Below are 21,369 nucleotides of genomic sequence, written 5' to 3'. Positions count from 1 at the left end.
TGCTGTACAACCAATATAATCAGGGACTGCAATTCCCCATATCCTGCAAAATATCAAGGTTTTTCTTTCTCCAAGGAATAAACCCATCCCCTCCTGACTTCTACCTGAGTCTTCTGTAGCAAGAATAAAATAAACAAAGGGAGAGAGGAAAAAGGAAAGAACTGCAGGTATTTTGAATTACCCATTTTATAAGTAAGAAGAATAGGCCAAGAAAAATATCTGAATAGTAACCATAAATTCCTCAGCTTTGAAAGCATTTGGTTGTGCAACTTTGGTCTAAAACAAGCAAGTGTTAAAGCTGTGAGAAAATTTCAAACTAGGAAAGCAACAAAAAAAATTACATATGAAAAATTCTCTTTAGAACAATTCTAATTGAATTATAATTGCATTTTCTCAACTTATTGCCAAATTGTCTACTTTTAGAAGTTTGAAAATCATGCCACATGGAATTATTTAACCAGCAGTTTTTTGGTTTTTTTCCCTAGAAATAGAAGGGCAGATTCTTAAAAGCTGAAGTTCAAATGTATCTGCTACAAATACATGCTGGAGAAGAAAGAGAAAACATTCTTTATTCTGCCCTGGAAATAAATATTGACTCAGCTTAGACCAAAGCTCTCTGAAGTTCAATAGTTCAACCCTGTGTCCTTCCTATACAAAAAAACCCTCATCATTCCCCTTTTTTATGTAGATGTAAAGTGTTCCTCAAAAAAAAAAAAAAAAAATTAGAAAGTTATCCCAGTTATATGCTGCCTGTAGTCTAAAGGTGATGGGAGACAACATAGTTATTATCCAAGGCTCTTTATAGCTTTAAGGGCACTACAGATGAGAAGTAGCTTAGTGTTTGATGGACCACATACAAGCTTACTTCATCACCAAAAATTTACTTCCTTTCTCCATGTTGTATTGACCAAAAGTTTTCTTTCTATGCTTTGGTTCTAATGTTTACATGTTTTCCAAAATGAGTGCACTTTGTAAACACAGAAAAAATAAAGGCAAGAAATCCAGATGTCTTGCTGGCCTCTAGGGTGATAAAAAGAAAAATCACTCTATTTAATCTGCTTTAAGTATTTCTGTTCATCTACAGGGTTACTAATAATTAACCTTGTGTGTCAACCCCTGTTCTACGGACTGCTGATTTTGTAAATTCATGTTCACATTGAGAGGATTAAAAGAATAGTTCAGCAGATTACAATGCATTATCAGAGTGGGCAATTACTTTGGTCTGATTCAATTATAATTCTTGTTCCTGTCACAAGTGTACAGTATCAGCCTAAGAACAGGGCTGAAAACCTTCTCAAGTGTACCCAACACTTTTAAATACAAAGAACAAAAATAAAGACAAAAACTTGTTTGCAAGTTGGGTGTTTGAGAGGCTGAAGATACCTGTATTCCATCCTAGGAAATGCCCTTATAATCCCCTTTCTGCATCATCCTTAGGCAGCTGTGGACACAGCAGCAATTCAAAAACTGTCCAAAATAAATGTGATTTCATGAATACATCATCTAGCACCTGATAGCATAAACCACAGAAAAAAAATAAAAACAGAAGAAAATGGAATCTGTTACTTGGCTGACTGCTGGTGTATGTTCAGGAGCTAATTCTGATAAGATATTCCTGATCTTTACAGATATATCACAGACAGTACCTCACTAAACAACCTTGTATGAGAATAACTCTGCAACTGCATGAGCAAAACTCGTGTCATTGTATTATAGCAGAAGCTCAGAAAATTCCAGGAAATCATCCCCAGGGTATCATAGGCAAGAGGGAAGCCTGGAAAAGCAATTGCTTACAGAGCCTGAAGCCTGGTTAATGTCATCAGAGTGAAAATTTGTGTATGAAAATTTTCTTCAAGTCACTCATCCTCTCATCCCTCTCCATCCAGAAGGATTAACAGCAAAGGGAAATCAGATCAGCCTTATGCAGCTTCAAACCATGTCAGGTCCCCTCTAGAGTCATAAAGCAGTACCCAACACTCCCCAGTATCCAGTCGTTCTTTGCCCTCAAAACTGAGCCTTAACAAATACCATCAGTTCCCTTTTTTAGCAGATTTATTTCCTGCAGCAAGCTGCCTGCCCAGCAGAAATTTCTCCAGTCTTCCAGATCTTTCTAGTGTTAAGGAAAATCTCCAGGGAAAGAAATTACAACAGCAGTGCTTCCAATGAAAGATAAATGCTATTCTTCACACCACTTTATCAATGTTAATAATGCCAACCAGACGGCTGCAGAGGAAGAATAGGAGTTTGTTTCCAGCTTTTTGTCACAAACTACACTTATTCCCTCTGTTTTGGCTTTTACTCAGCATATTTAAATACAAAGACGAGAAGAATACAAACAAATGTTAAAAATTTAACTTGTCACCAAAACCAAAATCAATCATAGGACATTACTGGACATATATAGGACTGTCTCTCTCTATGTGATGATGCACATCCCCTTGGTACAGAAGGTAAAGAGGTATTTACCTCAAAAATTAGAACTTATGATAAATAATAATTTTACCTTGTGGCTATAGCTCCAGCAACCCTATCTTGAGACACTGCAATTTTACATATGCTCAATTAAAAATTTTTTCCACACTTACTGGTGGTCCCCGGGGTCCTGTTGGACCTGCTTCTCCCTCTGGGCCCTGCTGACCCTGTTTTGGGGAACAAATTTGAAATGCAACAAATTTGAAAAGTGTTTTTTTGGGTTTTTTTACACTTTTTTTTTCCTAGATCTTTTGTATAAGAATAATGGTTTTACCTGTTTACCAGGATTCCCCATTAACCCTGGCACCCCAGGAGGACCTTTATTACCCTGTTGGGCAGAAGATGAAAAAAATTAGCCAAGCCAATGGTTTGCTCTTCCATTTGCCTTATTTTTGGTGTTGTTCTTTTAACTTTGACCAAACTTTTCTATGTAATTTTTCAAAAGTCAGATTTCAGTTCCATTGCTGTTTATGTGCTGACAAATCCCAAATAGATTTGATTGCTGCTTTCAAATCACAGAAGGCAGTATCACTCCATGTAATTTCAGACAAAAATCATGTCTCAGTCTAGTTTTCTTTTTCAATTACTTACAGCTAAACTCAAACATCTGAATTGCCTGAAACATTCCTCAGTCTCAATCTTACAACAATTTCTTAAACTAAATTGGAGTTGATGGTGCAATTCGGTGCTACCTAAATGGAGATAACAGCCCCTGTGATTGAATCAGCTTAGGCTTTAAATACTACTCTTATTACAAGATTGTTCATTACAAGATGCAGTGAGGTAGGAACTCTAGCAATGATTTCCACCTTTTTAAGGTATTATTTAATGCCTAGAACAATGAAAACCACAAAATGTAGCATAAGAATTGTGAAAATCTGCAGGCCAAAGCTGAATAAAAACTGAATTTAATTCCTTCAGCCTAAGGTTTGTGTCTTAACACGAGAAGTTCAGTACAATTCCATTGAATACTTCAGAACTTTAGATACTTTAGCACTTTATTTGTGCTTTAGATAAGAAAGACAATACTCAAGATGTTTTACCTTTGGGCCAGGAATGCCTTTCATACCTGGAGAGCCTGGGAAACCCTGAAAGAAAAAAGATTAACATTTATTTGTTGCTAAGGTGACTGGAAATGGTGTAAAAAAAAAAAATCTTTTTTCATGCTTGAGTATTTCTAATCCTTTTATTTGATATTAAAGCACTTTTATTCAATAAGGGACCAAGCTTGAATTCTTTCTGTTTACAAAGTAACAGATAAGGAGTATTTTTCCTACTTGATAAATTGCAAAAGGAGCATGGATAGGTGAGGAGTTGTGACTTTTTCTATCTTAGACTAGAAATGCATGCTTGTCCCAGTATGCTGGGACTGGAGGTGCAGAGTTTTACAGATACTTTGGACATTTTTCATTCCCTCCTCACTTCTCTGCAGCAGCTCATGGCAAGTATGCTCTTACTAAATTGTCTTCCAGGCTTAGGATTTCACTTAGTATTACAAATTTATGTCCAGTTCTGTTTTAAAACATTTCCTCACAGCAATTACTCCTATAGCAAAGTGTTTTAAAGAGGTTCCTATCTCGCTTTTGACAACTGGTACAGTTTTCAGACTTAGTTAATGCACCAGGATTACCTTCTGAAGGAGCCCATGAAGCACCAGTGATTCCCTGCAAGGTCCCCACAGGGAATGCACTGGAGACCTCCAAGCCACCCCAGAAAGAAGCACGAGTGTGGTGCATTCCAGATGTTCTGAGCCAGCATAATACCAAAGGATGATTGTCCATGGAAGGTATGTCAGACTAGCAGCTCAGCTTTTCCTGCTCAGTTTGGGAAAAGCTGGGCCCTAATGAGGCCAGCCCTAATTATGGGATCACACCATAGGATCCACAGGGTCTCAGGTAGGAGACACACAAGAAGAGTCACACCCTGGCCACAAATGTTTTGTGAGGCCAAGTTCCCCACAATGGCATCAAGAGGAGATCTAGACTGTTGGGGAAAGGTTTTGCATACACACAGCAGAATTTCCCCTTGCATTACACACACTCACCCCTGAGCCTTTTGCTTGGATTTTCACTTGAATTACTCCAACATCAGAGTCAAATCCACCAATACACAGCCTTTCTGTGATTTGAACTGAGCCTACCTTTCAAAGGTAAAATACTTGATACTTACTGGCAATCCCTGGAGCCCTGTATCACCTGGAGCTCCAGGTTTTCCTGGTTCACCCTGTAAAACATTTTAAGTTGTAATTTATGCAAATCAAACATGATGGAAAATTTTATGTCTGGAACACAGAGTTGACATACTTTTGGATCTGTAGTACAGAAATGTTAATTCAATTACCCTAATAATGTGCATAAAGCCATGAGCAGCAGCCACAAATTAATGAACCAATCTAGGGCACTACCAAAGCTCACAAACATGCCAGTTGTGTCTTACTTTAGCTCCAGGCATGCCAGGGATCCCTTCACGGCCATCAACTCCTGGTAAACCCTTGAAAAAAGAAAATAAAATTATTGTAACTTTGAAAAGATTTTGCCCAAGCACTGATATGCAAAGTAGCATTGAATGAAGCAAATAAACAAATGAAATATACATACAGGCTCTCCTTTAGGCCCAGGGAGGCCATTTATTCCTCTTGTACCTTGAGGACCCTAAGAATAATAACAATATTTAAAAATTAAGCTAAAGACAATGCAAAGGCAGATTAAAAGAATGTCAATGCATACTCATTTGGATACTCATTATTTGGAGAGTACCAGTTGTGCACTGTTTATATGCTATTAAGTAACTAATGTTTTGAAGTCAACAAGAGTCAAAATTTGTCTGTGCTCACCCTTTCTCCCTTTGGACCTGCCTCTCCTAGTGGACCTCTCTGTCCTTGATCACCCTACAGAAAAAAAAATACTTTAGAAATAAAACCAGAATAAACTTCCTTGTATTTTTAGCTAAAACTCTCAGAAATTCAACAAATACAACTCACATTTGGTGAAAGCAGGCAACTCAAAGTCACACTATATTTAAAAATGCAGTTTTTAAAAGCTACAGTTGACAGATATATTTTAAAAAATACAGCTCAAGCCATCATCACCTGAGCATTCAAAGCAAAGGATGTTGCACTTGTTAAACACAGAGTGTTAAACACACTTGTTTAACACAGAGTTACAAGCACAAATTCCAGCTGTGGAACAAGAGAGCAAGGAAGAATTTAAGAAAAAAAACAACCAAATACCCCAAACAAATAAAACACACACAAAATAAAAACCTCCAACAAAAAATTGCCCAAATAGCCCTGTATGAGTTTTGTTCCAGTTTGATACCTGAAAAATTCCAAGCCACCCTAACGCACAGAAGGAAGAGGAAACCATAACATACTAAGAATTTAAAATGGGTTCATCTACCTCAAATTCTTTGGGAACATTAAAACATTACTGACTTGATATCACTGTAATATCATTTATTCACCTGTGGGGAATCAATAGAATTGGATTCATTAGAAGCTTCTTTGATTCACAGCCTCAAAGCTGCACTAACTGGGAAGTGTTTGGATAACCCCACACTCTACTTACAGGTGCACCAGGAAGACCTTGGGGACCAGGGTCACCATCAAGACCACGAGCTCCCTACAAAACAAATAGATAACACAAAACATTAAAGTGAACTGCTGGAGTACTAACAACTTACGTGTCCTCCTGCTTTGTTAGGAGCTACAAAATCTATACAGATGAGGGGGCTTTATAGCTCCAATTAAAAGAAAAAAAAGGCAATCGTTTTTTATCATTTATCTTGTTTTTTAAAGGAGATATGAAAGCAAATATATTTAAATATTAAAAAAAAAATCAGTCAAAAAACAACATTCAAATAATTCTCTAAAAAATCTAGGAAAGAAGTAGACCTTTACATATTACTACAAAAAATCTCTGTGTCTTCTCTAATAATACTATATCTTTCACCACCTAATAGAATAACATCAAAATAGTCAGAGAAATCATCAAGTGCAGTGCTGCTTTTTTTATCACACGTTTCAAGGAAACAGCACAATCATTACCCTGTAAATAAATGCAAACGCAGAGAAAAAATTGTTTTAAAGAAGATTTAGAGAGAACATGGAACTTTTTAGTCAAACAGATGTAGTAAATGTTTCAAGTAAACAAATCATTACAGAAAAATGTAGGCAAATAACTACATAGAATTAGAACACAAAAAAACCAGAAGAGCAAAGTATAAGATAGCAATAGCTTAGCAAACATGTCCAAGATGTTAGGAAGGATCATTCATGAGAAGATTCATAACCAGGAGGAATTTGATGTTGTCTCTGAAGAAAGACACTCCCAAGATTTACATGCTTTGACTTCTGGAGAAGGAGACAATGGCAGGATTATTGTGCTCTACTTCTTTCAGAAATTTTTACTGCATAGATTTAACAAGATCATGAGACTAGAAATGTAGCACCCAGGTTTGAAATAGACGACAGAAACACTTAGATAAACAGAAGGAAAACTGTCCAGCAAAGTAAGAGCCCAATAAATATTAATACCACTGGCAGCAATTTTAGACAAAGAGATGTCAAAGAAAGAATGGGAAAAAGAACAAACTCAATAAAAACTCCTGAAAAAAACTCAGATGATGATGGAAGTAAAAGGCTTTAGGAAGATACAAATCACAGGGGGGGCTACTTCATAAAATTTAGCTTTAATTTAAATGTGCTATAGTTTATAATTGTTATAACTTGCTATCTTGCTAACTACAGACTTGCATACATGCAAAACTACCATAAATGCAAGGATTGGGGGAAATGAGTAAAGAGTACATGTCCTTCATCAGTTAGAAGGACTGAGCTACCTTTCCTCCTAACAAGAAGTGCAGTAGCTATGGAAATACAGGTGGCAGAAGAGAGAAAACATAGCAGAAATAAAGAAGCTTAAATAAGCTTTTAAAACATTCAGAGGTGTATTTTTTTTTTTTTTTAATACAGGCCATTTTACAGAAAGAAAGGTTAATACTCACTTTGGTACCTTTAGGTCCCATTATACCAGTTATACCTCTGATACCTAGAATGCCCTGAAACAGAAAAGTATATTCAAATTATGCTTAATTCTTCTCATCAGAACTGTCCTAGCTTTTAGACAGAAAACTCCAGAGTTCAACACCCTTTCTTTTAATGATTATTGAATATTTTCTCAGTATTAAAGAAGAAATCCAACTACTGCTGTATTAGAATTCTGAACTTATATGGTAATTTGTTTTTTACTAATTTTAGAATTTTAAAAAGAGTAACAGAACTATCAGACTGTATTATAAAACCACAAATACACCATAAGGACAGAAAAAACCCACTAATTTTTCTTCTTGGTTATCTCAGAGTTGAAGCATTCTCACCTGCAGCTTGTGTGAAAGGAACATGGTCAAATTTGCAGAAGTGTTAAATTGTCCTAAGCGGGGGATTGGACAGATGGGGGAGATTTTACAGAGCTCCAGAGGCAAATAAAAAAGAGCAAGGCTTTCAAGAGTACAAGTGGGCTTATATGCCCACTAAGAAGCTAAATTGAGAAGACATCCTAATGTAGCAGGATGTATCATAACTATCATCACAGCTGTCATCACTTTCCTTCAAAACAGCCTTGTGGGAAATTTGGCTTCATAGTCTCCCTTTTCCCACGAGACTGACACTGCTTGAGACTTCTCCTCCCTGCAGAGACCAAACCCCCAGCCACAGCATGCTTGTCCTGCAGCTGCTGTATTGAAACAGCCACAGGCACTTCCCCACAGCTTGGGCAAACCCACTCCTTGAGCAGACTCTACACTGGCAGCCTCTGCTGCTCCTCACAAAGCTGGCTGGAATCTTGCACAGAACACTTGAAGCCCTGTCAGCCTAAAAGGTGGGAAAAACCAAGGAAATGCAACAAGCACTACAGCAGCCCCACAAGGGAGATGGACAGAGTTTAATGCTGCTTCTAAGATCACAGATGGAAGTAGGCACACTGTGGCATCCAAGACTTTCTATCCAAAAAACCACTCTCCCAGGGACGGCTATCTTATGCAGATCTTGTCAGTGGAATACATTGGTTGGATTGCAGGTGCGGTGGTGGAGACTGGATCCCCAACCCCTTTCATTCATTTAGGTAAGGAGCATATAGGAAGGTGCAGCAGAGTCTACAGACTCTCCATCTGTGCCTCTAAAGCATTGCCTGCCCTTTTTCACTTGGATTATCTATCTGATATCACTTTCTGCATATAATGAAACCTAAATTTTAATAAAAAATTATTTTAGAGTTCATTTGTATGGTGACCAATTGGTGATACAGTGAAATGTTATGAGAAACACATTTAAAAAAAAGGGAAAGTAAAGTCTATCTTGAATTGCTTTTTAATTCTACTGTGTTATTTCACAGTGATTGAAGAACTTTACCTAACTGAGTAGAATGAATTGGTCCCCACAGGCCTTTCAGACAGCAGAAGCTGCTTCTTACACAAGTACTTTGTCTGGACCAGGACCTCAGGGATACTTTTCCGGGACCAAGCATCAGAAGGAATGGACCCTTTCCTTTATTTAGTCTGGTTTTTACCTCTTTCTAGTCATAATCCAGAGGTTTATATTGTCATATCCTAATGCTCAGTGAGAATTTTGTAACTTAGCATTTAGATGCCATGTGCATTAAGGTAAGTTCTTGTATGGCATTGAATCTGGACAGCAATGGCATTAAATACTTTTACACCTAAGAAAAAAGCATGAGGCCCCATAAGAAAATAAACCATAGAAATTAAAGGTGGTATGCCTGTTTCTCCTACTTAAAATGACCCCTTTATTCTCTTCCCTAGTCCTTTTCAGTCATGGTAACCATGAGAGCTCCTCACAGGGACCAAGCTGAAGAGCTCTGTGGCAGCACAAAGCACAGTGATTTAGGACAAGAAAATAACTAAATAAGCTTGAGGGATACTTCTTGTGCAAGACAAAAGGCAAAAAACTTCAGGGAAAAAAACACCTGTTCTTCAGTGGTCGCAACTTCATATTCAAATCTTAGCTAAGTCTGAATTTCACAGCTGATTGTGTTTCAAACACAATTAAGTCAGTCATCAAAATTATGAAAAAGAAGGTGAAGGGGTGAAAATGCAAGTATTTTCACAATCTAAGCACAACACAAAATTTAGGACATGAAATAGTTTTAAAAGTTAGCTTTCTATAGAACTATATGGAGCTTCATGCTAAGCAATAAAGTAGGTTTTAGAGGGACTTAAATAATTCTACTTTCATTCATAGACAATATGGCAGAATAAAGAGAAAGGTGCATGGAGGTTTTGTAATATCTGTTTTCTTACAATATTAAGAAAAACGATATGTCATTAGGAAGAAAATTAGTAAGACTTTAAAAGGAAATACTTTACTGGAGGGCCTTGAGCTCCCACTTCACCACTGGGTCCTTGGTCCCCTTCTTCACCCTGGGAAAGCAGAAGGAATACATCTGCAGTCAATCCACAGCATGCATATTGCTCTGTCACTGCATGAGTTGCATCTCCTACTTCATGTTTTCTGTCACCATGTCCTCAAAGAAATCCAAATGAAGTCACACCACTTCCTCAGACAGATACTCATTCAGGTTCACATTCCATTTAATCATTAATTAAAAGGGCAATTTTAAAGAAACCTCAGGATAAAGAATAATGATATTTTACCCTTAATCTGTCATTCCATTTTTTCTTGACATTAGTGTCTTTAGGATTTCGTCAGGAACTGTAGTAACAGGACAAGGAGAAAAGGGTACAAACTGCAGGAGGGGAAATTTAGGTTACATGGTAGGAAGAAATCTTTACTGTGAGGGTAGTGAGACACTGGAACAGGTTGCCCAGGGGGGTTGTGGATGCCCCAACCTTGGCAGTGTTCAAGGCAAGGTTGGATGAGATCTTGAGCAATCTAGTCTAGTGGGAGGTATCCCTGCACATGGCAGAGGGGCTGGGACTAGATAATCTTTAATGTCTATTCCAACCTCTTAATAATATATGATTCTATGAATTCTTAATCTTCCAGACTAAAAGTGCAAAAAAGTTTTCTCTAATGATTTTTGCTGCAACATTGAAGCATGGACCAAGGCAGTGCAAATCTGAAAGTTTCTTGTAAATATTTCAATATTAAATAGGCATATATATAAAACAAGGTTAATTCAAATGGAACACCTTGAGAGAATTAACATTTCAGTTTTCAAGATGAATCGGACTTGGCCTCTGTTGATGAACATATACAATGTCCTTTCCCTCTCAAATGTATTTTTCCTTCTCATTCTTCATTTAAGTACTCATCTGTGCTGCAGCTAACTTGGTAAATTACAGGAATTATCCTGAATTTAAATGTTTGAAAGTCTTTTAACTATTAAACTTAGCTTCAATTTTCCCCGTAAGTTCTGTAATAATTAAATTGAACAATCAAAATCTAAAGCAAGAGGAGTACGACTTGTGCATCATATTAAATACATAGTACAGGTGAATAAAGAACAGAGAAGTGCCTTTGGTTACTCTGGAGCACCATGATATGTAGTATCACTTCATGTATTCTGTTAAAACAATACTTAGAATATAATACTGTTTTTGAAGGTGAGGCTAAAGTACTATTAGTTTGTTAAAAACAACAGTAGTTTTTTCCTCTTTTTTTATTTTACCTTATAACCTTGTTTTCCTGGTTCACCAGACTCTCCTTTTGAACCTTTTTGCCCCTAAAATAAACACAAAAAAAACCCCATAATAAATTGAGACTATTCAAAATTAAAATACAGTTTTCCAAAACAGACACAGGCTGCTGAGAGCTGTCTTGCTGTTTCCTCTCAAACCCCATTCACCACTCCTTTCTCACCTGTTTAGGAAACACTACGTATTAAGTCCCATGCTAAAAATACCTGCTTCTGGATCTAACAAGGCTGCATTTCTAGGCAGGTTAGTATTTCTACTTATGTTATCCCATAAAAACTTCCTGAGGCCAACAGTATATTCTTTGCTGGTTTCCAGAAATATTTTTAAAAATCTTAGCTAAAATGAGACTCAAAACATGTTTATTTCAATTCATTATGTTACAGGTCTCCCAGGAAGAGAAAAAGAGTAAGCATTTGGGGCAATATTTAGAGTTTCTAGAGTCAGACCACAAATTATCCAGGAAGTGAATGAAGCAATCCTTCACACTCTTTAATCCTCTCAGGACCACACATAAATTTTACAGTGAAGGTTAGAGAAGTAGCAAGAGATTTCAACATGAGGTTATTTTGGCAGTCAAGAGTTGAATACCCATACCCAACCACAGTGATGCAATCTTTTTTTGAAATTAACAGGGAAATGTCCTTCTTCAAGTCAGTAATTACCCTCCCTAGTGCCTTGAGACAGCACCTCTGGAAGGAATGCTGGAACAAACAAGTTCTCTTACCTTCATACCCATTAAGCCAGCATGTCCTGGACGGCCAGGAGGACAAGCACTGGGACACTGGAAAAGCATTCACATAGTTATTACCACATAGGTGAATAAGATTGTCTGAGATTACTTAAAAAGAAATAAAAACATGGACAATAATCTTACCAACAGGTCCCCATCTTGCAGGCCAATCGTTCCCTAAATTAAATTAAATTTATCAAAGTCAACAATACAGAAATAACCAGACATGACTCATTAGGCAACACAGTGATTAGACAAAACTACTATCTAAACAAGGAATCAGAAATACAATCAACCAACGGATCTCTCACATGACAAGCACCTTAACCTTATTATAGGACTGCAGGCCCCATCCTCTATCTTAGAACAACTTTTCAAAAAACTCCAAAATATTTCTCTTGCTTTTTAAACTACCTCAAATATACCTTCTGTTAAATATAGAACAAATATCTCCAAACCCCATTAGTTTCCTACAGAAACCAAGGCAATTTCTATAATAAGAATAACTTAGTGCCATTCCCCAAAAGATTCGGGTCTTTACAGAGAAAATTATTTTTACAGGGAAAACAATTTTCCCGAAAGTATTGGTGGATGACAGCTGCAATAAACTAGACATCAGTGTACAATGAGATGGACTCAGTGGGGGGAAGGCCCTTTCTCATATTAAATCAAATACTTGATGGAAGCTAACAGGAGGTTTATGAGGCACAACAGGGAGAAAGATTATTTCACAGCAGCAGCTGGATTCTCTGAAGCTCTGTGGGAGGGAGCACACTGTTTCAGAGAAAAGCACAGGAGAGTTTAAGGAATAAGCTCCTCAAAGAATGGTCTTATATGCACAAGGATTTTTAAAAAGCCAAGAGTATTTGGGTCCACAGTGTCATCAACTGGAGTAGGACTGTGGCACTCAGAAACCTAAAACAGACAGAACTTGAAGGAATAGAAGCACTATATGCCACTGTTGAGAACTCATTCCCACTTGTTTCCAAATGACTCTTCTTCAATCTACCATTCATGTTTTTTAAAATGCTGCCTCCAACTCTCTGGCAACTTTCATGAAAACAAGAAACATGGCATAAATAAAGCACATGTATTTAGGGTCTGTCCTTGAAGTGGGGGGGAGGTTCCCAGCAGAGGAATAGCACAGCTCTTAAAAAGACATCAGCACAACACCTTTCCCAGTGGTTTGCATTTCCCAGCCCCCAGACTGAGATGTGTCTGCCAAACTCTCCATTCTATTTCTCTGGGCAGGTAAATTGCCACAAGATAAAGGCATAACACACATCCCTCCTCCCGAGAGGTTAAAAAAAGATAGCTGTTCCCCTGGAGAGGCAAAGCAGTGCTGTAAAGCTTTCTTTTATTCCTGGCAAGTAGCAGATCTGATTGCAAAAAAGACACTAGAACTCAACCCACCTGGAAGTGTATATTTCTGTCTCACGAGCCAAATATTTTTTTCTTCTCCTAACAGAGAAAAGCCTGCCTCTGCTGAGGTAATACCAGTGAGGCCCAACAAAGACTACATTTACAGTATTATGATTCACAGGGGAATTTAAAACCCGTGTATTTGCAGTTTACAGAAATGAGAAGGCATCATGACAGAAGTGGCACAATTTGCATTTCAAACTACCTTTTTATAGCCATAAAGAGTGGAAACTTGCTTTCTAACTGGAAGATCAAAATCTTTCTGATATCCTAGAGTCAGTATTCAGCTGTAGGACTTGGGGAGAAGTTTTGTTCAAGCAGCAACAACAAAAAATTCAGATGTAAGCGCATATTAAGCATATTCACTTACTGGAGGACCTGGAGGTCCTGGTAGCCCCGGTGGCCCTCTTTTTCCTGGATCTCCCTTAAAAAAGGTAAAATAATTCAGTTGATTGATAGCAATAATAACAACCAGTGGTCATATATTCAGAGCATACAACAACAGTGAGAAATTAGGTGGCTACAGAAGGACAGACTGGGTAGGCAGCTAAAACATCAACTCACCACATGACTCCCAGAACAGAATGGGAAAACTGGTTTTTTTCAGTAGAATGGGAGCCATGTTGTGAAATAGGAGTCACAAGAAAAGCAGAACATTTTCACCTTTAGAAATCTGAAACACCTGACCACAGTTTTATCTATGAACTCCTCCTGTATAACTGCTATTAAGTCATGAACAAAAAGAATTCTAGTAACTGACAAAAGTAAACAGAGGAGAAAAATCCTCTTGTGCTCTGAAAAAGTGGAATTTACCAAGTTAGAATTTTTTCCTGTTTTGAAATTTTGATGCTGAGTGCTCGTATAAGTAAAGACAATGTGGAACCTCTGCAAATCATTTTTTGAAGGTTTATAATTAAAATAGATCTAATAATTGGGCAGAGACTATTTTTAACTTCATATTGTCATTTCATTAAGTCATAAATTCAATAAATTCAATAAAAGTCAAAACCAAGATTAATATAGAAAAATGATTAAATCTCAAAACATGACAGCTATAGAGCCATTCCTTTCTGTGCAATGCATAATTATATTGTGGGACTCATCATTACAATGTATTATGGAGGCTTGGGATATAAGTGGAGTCAGAGACTGACTGCATTAATGGAGGATAGGCTCACATGCAGCTTTTGAAAAGGCATCACAGATGCAATTTCTGATTCAGGCAGTCTCTGAACTACCAACTAACTGCCAGAATGTGTGACAGTATGATAGAAAAATGCCATTTTATAAATAGCCCCTACACTTCCCTTGGTATCCATTCTTGCCCTTCCTACAGACCCAGTGACAGTGATCTAGATGGATCATCTTCTGAAGCAATTTAGCAGTTTTTAATATTCTTTTTTAAATTCATTTATAAAATTGCATTTAAAGTAGGGTTTTTTAAAGAAAATTTTAATGTTATTTCAGATTTCAAGTAGAAAAGTACCAACTGGTTTCAGCTTCCACTTCAGTAAAATACAAAATACAAAAATACAAAATACAAGTGTGGTGTTACTGAGTGCACAGTTCAACAGTAAGGTCAATAGATGGAGCTACACTTAAAGTGAGACAGAAAAGAAGCACTGAATTTCCAGGTTCACTGGTTTGCAAATGAAAATCAGTAGTTGGGAGTAATTAAGGTTTACATTTCCCATATTTCTGTCAGGTCTGCTTTTTGATTTCAGCTTTCCTTGAATAAGAGAAGTAGAGTATGGGACACTCTGAAACATTTAATTCTATTCTGACAGGTGCCCCTGACTTTGTGCTACGTGTTGTTCTTATTTCTGATGAGCTTCCAACATAATCCTCCTTCTACCATAGATCACTGCACAGAAAAAAAACCAAACATTTGGAAATGCTGTGATAGCCCTAACAGTATTTAGATGGCCCATTTTTTCTTTAAGTGCCTTCTAGCAATTGAATAGACCTGCATTTTCAGCAAACACAGTAATACTTACAGGTGGGCCAGCAAGACCTACTTCCCCAGGAAGTCCTGCTGCACCAGCTGGACCCTGCAACAACCAAGGTAAATAGAATTTCTATACCATATAATACCTGTGTAACAAACATCCAAGGGCTGAGAACATGTAATTCTCACAAACAACAAACCATGACTTCAGACACCAATATTCTTGCCCCATATACCACAGACCTACACAACCTCAGGGGTAGCTGAAGAAAACGTACATAAGAGACATAGAACATCAGGATCAAACCCACCTATTTTTTCATTGAATTACTTTTAATTACAGTAAAATAGCTTTATTAAATTTTCAAACAGATTCATTGAACAGTATATTTATGAATTGTAAGATTGGTACTTACAGGTGGCCCAAGAAGCCCCTTGCCCTGTGAAATATGAAAAAAAGAGATCAGAAATATGGGGAGGATTCCAAACTTAATAGAGCTGTTTTCCAAGAATAGACTTTCAGATAAAAAAGGTGCAAAAAAGCCCTCATTCAATTCTGCAAAATTGTTTTGAAAACTTGTTTAACTACTGTTAAAAATCAATTTTATTATTAGGTAATCAGTATCAGCAGAGAGTATTAAATTACTGATTAACTTGCCTTGCAGTATCATTAGACATATTTATAAACATATATACTTCCCCAAGGGAATGGAGACATTAAAGGCTTTGTGTTTAGCTAATTATCAAGTACCATGATAAACATACCTATGCTATAATAATTTCCTTCTAAAGGTACGTTTGAATTTATAATAAAAGTGAACTTTTTCCCCACAGTGCTTTCCAGAGGCCTAAATCCATTAAACTTATGGGTTTTGGTAATGAGAAAGAACACCAAACTTCTCCTGTTTATTTTTTCCAGCAGTGTTGTTCTGAATCATTTTAATGAGAAGTGTCCAAAATACAAATGTGTTTCTGCCTATTTGGATGATATAGTCCCTCTAAGAAAACAGATCTCTCAGTCTTACATTACTAAAGCAAATGGAAAATTTTATGGAGAACAGTGTCGGTGATATATATGAAACACTAAAATGGAAAACCCCAAATATACTTTAATATTCAGGAGCTTTGACATAATAAGGCACCTGGGTTGGATGTGAGTAAAAAAGCCACAGAATATCAATTCAGGGTTTGTATTTGTAAGCCTGTTTAGAAAAGTCAGTATAACACAGGGAAAATTTCAAGCATTTATTAGAATCATTCCATTTTAACCATTTAATACAAAGCAGAAAGTCAGCTTGCACAACCTACATAATCCCTTTGCTATTGCTTCACACTTCCTTGCTACAATTCATCATATTATATGTATCTATATTTGACTGTACAAATCAAACTTTCACTGTATCACATATTCAATATTATAATATCCCCTGCCTCTGAAAGAAGAAAACCACCTGCTTGCAGGTCTCATGGGAGCACCCCTTGCTAACACACCCCCTAACAGAGGCAGGGAAGGTCAGTGGTACCAAAAGAAGCAGCTACAGCTACTGTGTCCCAGACTACCCTGTGGCCCAGGAGAAGGCTGACCCCTCTTCTGACCACTCCACTGCATCTCCTCACCTTCCTAGCAAAAAGCAGGGACTCTCCCCCAGCAATCAATGCCTCCTCACACAGCTCCCCCACCCTTCTGGCCATGAGCTCCCTACAAGCAGACCAAGTGGCAAAGCTGAGAGCAGCTCCAGGGCAATCATCAGTAAGGACATAAACAGAGAAGTTCAGCAGCTCCTCTCCCAACCAGCTGCCCATGTTCCTTCCTCTGTCTGTTTCTTAAGGGAAAGCCTCTCCACACAGCCTGGGACTGCAGCCTGGCATGCTCAGGTGCTGGCTGTGTGCCATGGAGGTGCCCATCTGACCCATGGAGCACACAACAACCCAGAGTCTGCAACCCCCTGCCTCAGAGGCACCTACCCTGTAATCTAGGAAGTACCCCTGCCACCCACCACAAAGAGCCCAGTGTTTGCAAATGTACCCTGTGCTGGACACTGTTTTAGCAGATCTTAAAATATATTCAAATTCTCTGTCACTAAATACACACAGTCCTCCCCATATGCTACATCAAATATCAGCTCATAGAAAAGCTGGAGGGAGCTAAAAGAGAGAATGGACTGAAGAGTGCAATACATGCACTTAATGTAGTAGCCCCAGCTCCATCTACCAGGACAGGTCAGAGACATCAGCATATTTAAATTACTTGAATAAAAAAATTACTTGAATTAATCACAAGAATTCTAAGAACTTTGTAACCTTGTCATTTAAAAGATTATCCACCAAAGAGATGAGACAGAGAATAAATTAAAGCAAAATTATGAAGCAGGAAAAAATCTAAAAAAATGGGATGATAACTGAAGATTACCAGGGTACATTCTAGGGAATAAGAGGTGACAGAAGAAGAGAAGAAAATGCTGTATATAAAACTTTATGTCCTTAATATTCATTCTTGAAGATACCCAGAAGTCTTAACTTGGCTGATAAATATCACTAGAGGAGCATGAAAAACAGTGATAATAATTTAAAACTAATTAGTGTTGTACCCAAGGCTTCTGATTTTCTGTTTGCACTGAGCATTTTAACAACTTAAGCAAGAGGTTTTGTGAAAAATGAAGTCTTTGGATAACTATCCAGGGACTACTCCACTTGCAAAAAGCCACTGACAGTATTCAAAGCAGTGCATAATTACACCTAAGCACTCCATTAATCACGTAGGCAGTATGCAGATTCATAATTGTGCTCACTATGTTTCTGGTAAATGAGGTTTCATGGATCAAACCAAAGAAGTGCAAAGGTTAAACAGCCCCATTACTTCACATTTGTAGAAAGAGCTCCAAAAGTCTCTGAATCTGAAAATTAGAACCATTGCACTCTGGCACTACCATTTCTTCTTGGGTTTTTTTGTTTGTTTGTTTTGTTTTTACAGGAGGTGTGTTCTGTTGGGGTTCTGCAGGTTTGTTTGTTTGGGTAGCAGGGTTGTGGGGGTTGTTGTTGGTTTGGTTTTTCGTTTTTGTGGATTTTGTTAGTAGATATAATCTCACTAAAGGTCAGATGACCAGCGCTGGCCATTTTGAGAATCTTCCAACAGCTGCATCTTCTTCAGTACCATACAGCCATTCATCAGAGAGAAAATTACATTTACACAGGCTTCCCTAGGAGATTTATTTTGAGCATAAATCTCTCTATATGACTCAGCATATATGGGTTAACAACTATGGAGCTACAAAATCAATCACTAGGCTTCTTCCTAACCTGTGAGGTTTAAGGATAAATCTTAATAAGTACGAGGGTAATGACACAAGTGGACAAAGTATATCCATCTTTTCTTTTAAATAAATTGGAATTCTCCTTTCCTCATTATAAATATTCCTGCGGATCCACCTGAAAATACAAGCTTCAGTTGCTTATTAAGCAGAGGCAGAACAACTCCAAAGGCAATCCCAACAGAGGTTCACTGAAGCGTTATCACCAAGATTGAAAGTCTCAGTGCAAACAAAATCACTCAGCTTTGAACAATGGTCCATAATCTTATCAGATTTATTGCTTTTACAGTCTCAAAATATGGTGACAAAAAGTCCTGCTGCTCTGAAAAGAATCAGCATTCTACTTTGACAAGTTGGTCCAGTTTCCTGCTTTCCCAAATTAACGTCTCTACCTCCAAATTGAGATTAACCCTCTTTATACATGTTTTATGCACACACTTATTCTGGAGGGTCTTAAATCAATCATTCTTGCATTATTCTGTAAAAGATGAGCTAAAATCACATACCTTTCCCCCAACTCAGTTTTTCTTTTGGTTGACAGGCTAAAATGCCACAGTACTTTAACCAAGTATTTCAGTAAATCAGTTTTATTTCCCCATTTTTTTCTATAAAAGAATGACAGAATGGCTTGGTTTGGAAGGGAGATTAAAGATCACTTAGTTCAAATTGCCATGAGTAGGGACACCTTCCATTACACCAGGGAGCTCCGAGCCCCATGCAACTTGGCCTTAAACACTTCCAAGGATGGGGCATCAAAATCTGCTCTGGACAACCTGTTCCAGTGCCCCACCATCCCCACAGCAAAGATTTTCCTCCTATCTAATCTAAACTTACTCTCTTTCAGTTTGAAGCCATTTCCCCTTGTCCTGCCACCACGTGTCCTTGTAAAATCTCCGTCTCCAGCTCTCTTATAGGGTCCCTTCAAGTACTGGAAGGCTGCAATTAGGCCAGCCCCAAGCCACATCTTTTCTAGGCTGAACAATCACAATTTTCTCAGCCTTTCCTCATAGGATAGGTGGTCCATCCCTCTAATCACTTTTTCCCATATCATCTGAACAAACACACCTGACAGAGTTTAACTACCTCTTCTTTTCAGTTAGATGTTCCAATATGCATTGCATACAACCCAGAAATTATTTCCCCATCTAGCTGACATCAAAAACAAAACAAAACAAAAAAACTTTAAGCCTCTAACAGAAAAATGTAGGGTTTCAGTCTACCTAGAACCTACCTCAATTATGCCATTTTCTGTGACCAAATTCAACTCATACATTGAGCCTACAGACGGCCAGCCATTATATTAACTATTTTCCAAATTTTCAGGTAAGAATGAGCATCCATGAAAATTAAAGTGTTCACAAAGTGATTCAGCTTGTGTTTGAACAGGTCTATAATGTCACAACTTCAAGAATAAGTTTATCATTTTCTTTCTGGCCAAGTATCAAAATAATTGTTAAATATGAATCTAATGAAAGTTAATAGGAAAAGGTCAAAAATACAAAAATACGAGGAGTGTTATACTGGAATACCCTACCTCTTTTATTTAATTTAAATAATTTCTCCAAATTGAATCAATTTTAAATTAAATTTTAATTATATACCATTTTATTATAATTTATTTTAGTCATCTTGTTCCATTACTCATCTTCCTTGAGGTTTTTTCCTAAGCTGAATTATTCCTACATGCCAACCACTTCTTCTACCAGCAAAACTCCTAAAATTTACAATTATTTTCAGCCCCTAAAAATGGATGTTAGATCCATCTGCATGCTAACTGGAACAGTACTCTTTGCATGTCCTTTCCCATATTTTGGCCTGTTTTCATACAGAACTGCAAAACAGCACAAGAAGTCTCACAGAATTTACACTTCAGTGATGCCATTTAAACACATGGCTAGGAGTTGAAAACAGGAATAATTGTAGACTCCCACATGCAAATGAAACATGGGCTCTCTCATCTCCATAGCATTTTCACAAAGAGATGGAAAAGAATGGTAAAAGTCCAAAACTTGGGACTACATCACACACATGCTCCTTTCTTTTCTACAGCGTACAAACCAAACATAACCTTTGCACAATAATATTTGTAATAGTTGCACACTTAGATATAAAGACAAAACTGTTGCTTAAAGTACTACTTTTGTAACTTATGAGTTCTTTGAAACCTCAGAAATAGTTTTGGCCTTTTCTTCACTACATTTAATGGTAAGAAGCCTTCATAATTACACTTAAGATGCAAAAATCCTCTTTGTATACTAAATGCATTACTTACTGGAAGTCCTCGAGCACCTGGCAGTCCTGGCTCCCCCTTTAAAAGAACAAAAATGAGTTTTTAGGAGACATTAGCATCAAGTTTTTTAAGCAATATACAGGAAAATGTTCTCTAACCTTTTGGAGAGTATCATTTATTGGACATAGTCTGCAAGTATTATTCACTTCATTAATGCTATGCTGGTTTCAGTAAGACTTGATAGAAAGGAAAGACCTTCTCAGTATTAAAAAGAAACAGCCTCTGGCTTTTGATTTCCCCACTCCCCAAAAACTCAAGCATGCTTCTTACTCTGACTTCTGATTTATATTTCATTTGTTTAATTGATGATGAAGTCAGGTTTCACTGTGCTGGTTCCCACTGCACATTATAATGGCACAATTGAAATACAAGATGGAAAGGGCCTCAGCTTTACTGAAGATTCTCAAGCTTAATGTCAACAATGTAATGCCAGCCAGCATTCCTTGCTGCTGGCTGTGCAATGGAACCTTCTTTGTGCTGTGTGGAAAGAGCCCAGTACGTGTGTATTCTATAGGTATGTTAGGAT

The 21,369-nt window shown here is 37.5% G+C and overlaps 1 protein-coding gene across 1 annotated transcript in view; it reads right to left on the bottom strand.

Moving 5' to 3' along the window:
• Positions 1-21,369, bottom strand: part of COL9A1 (collagen type IX alpha 1 chain) — a 61,423-nt gene that overhangs the window by 20,699 nt on the left and 19,355 nt on the right. Inside the window, exons 12-28 of the mRNA XM_059843393.1 lie at positions 20,826-20,861; positions 15,662-15,685; positions 15,295-15,348; positions 13,668-13,721; positions 12,020-12,052; positions 11,870-11,926; positions 11,118-11,171; positions 9,853-9,906; positions 7,477-7,530; positions 6,039-6,092; positions 5,306-5,359; positions 5,070-5,123; positions 4,909-4,962; positions 4,642-4,695; positions 3,516-3,560; positions 2,747-2,800; positions 2,586-2,639 (exon numbers count right to left, since the gene is read on the bottom strand). Of these exons, the coding sequence (XP_059699376.1) occupies positions 2,586-2,639; positions 2,747-2,800; positions 3,516-3,560; positions 4,642-4,695; positions 4,909-4,962; positions 5,070-5,123; positions 5,306-5,359; positions 6,039-6,092; positions 7,477-7,530; positions 9,853-9,906; positions 11,118-11,171; positions 11,870-11,926; positions 12,020-12,052; positions 13,668-13,721; positions 15,295-15,348; positions 15,662-15,685; positions 20,826-20,861 (843 nt within the window). The remainder of the gene's footprint in view (positions 1-2,585; positions 2,640-2,746; positions 2,801-3,515; positions 3,561-4,641; positions 4,696-4,908; positions 4,963-5,069; positions 5,124-5,305; positions 5,360-6,038; positions 6,093-7,476; positions 7,531-9,852; positions 9,907-11,117; positions 11,172-11,869; positions 11,927-12,019; positions 12,053-13,667; positions 13,722-15,294; positions 15,349-15,661; positions 15,686-20,825; positions 20,862-21,369) is intronic.

Source organism: Haemorhous mexicanus, chromosome 3, assembly GCF_027477595.1.
Source record: "Haemorhous mexicanus isolate bHaeMex1 chromosome 3, bHaeMex1.pri, whole genome shotgun sequence".
Classification (NCBI taxonomy): Eukaryota; Metazoa; Chordata; class Aves; order Passeriformes; family Fringillidae; genus Haemorhous; species Haemorhous mexicanus.
This window is presented reverse-complemented; position numbering and strand designations above follow the sequence as displayed.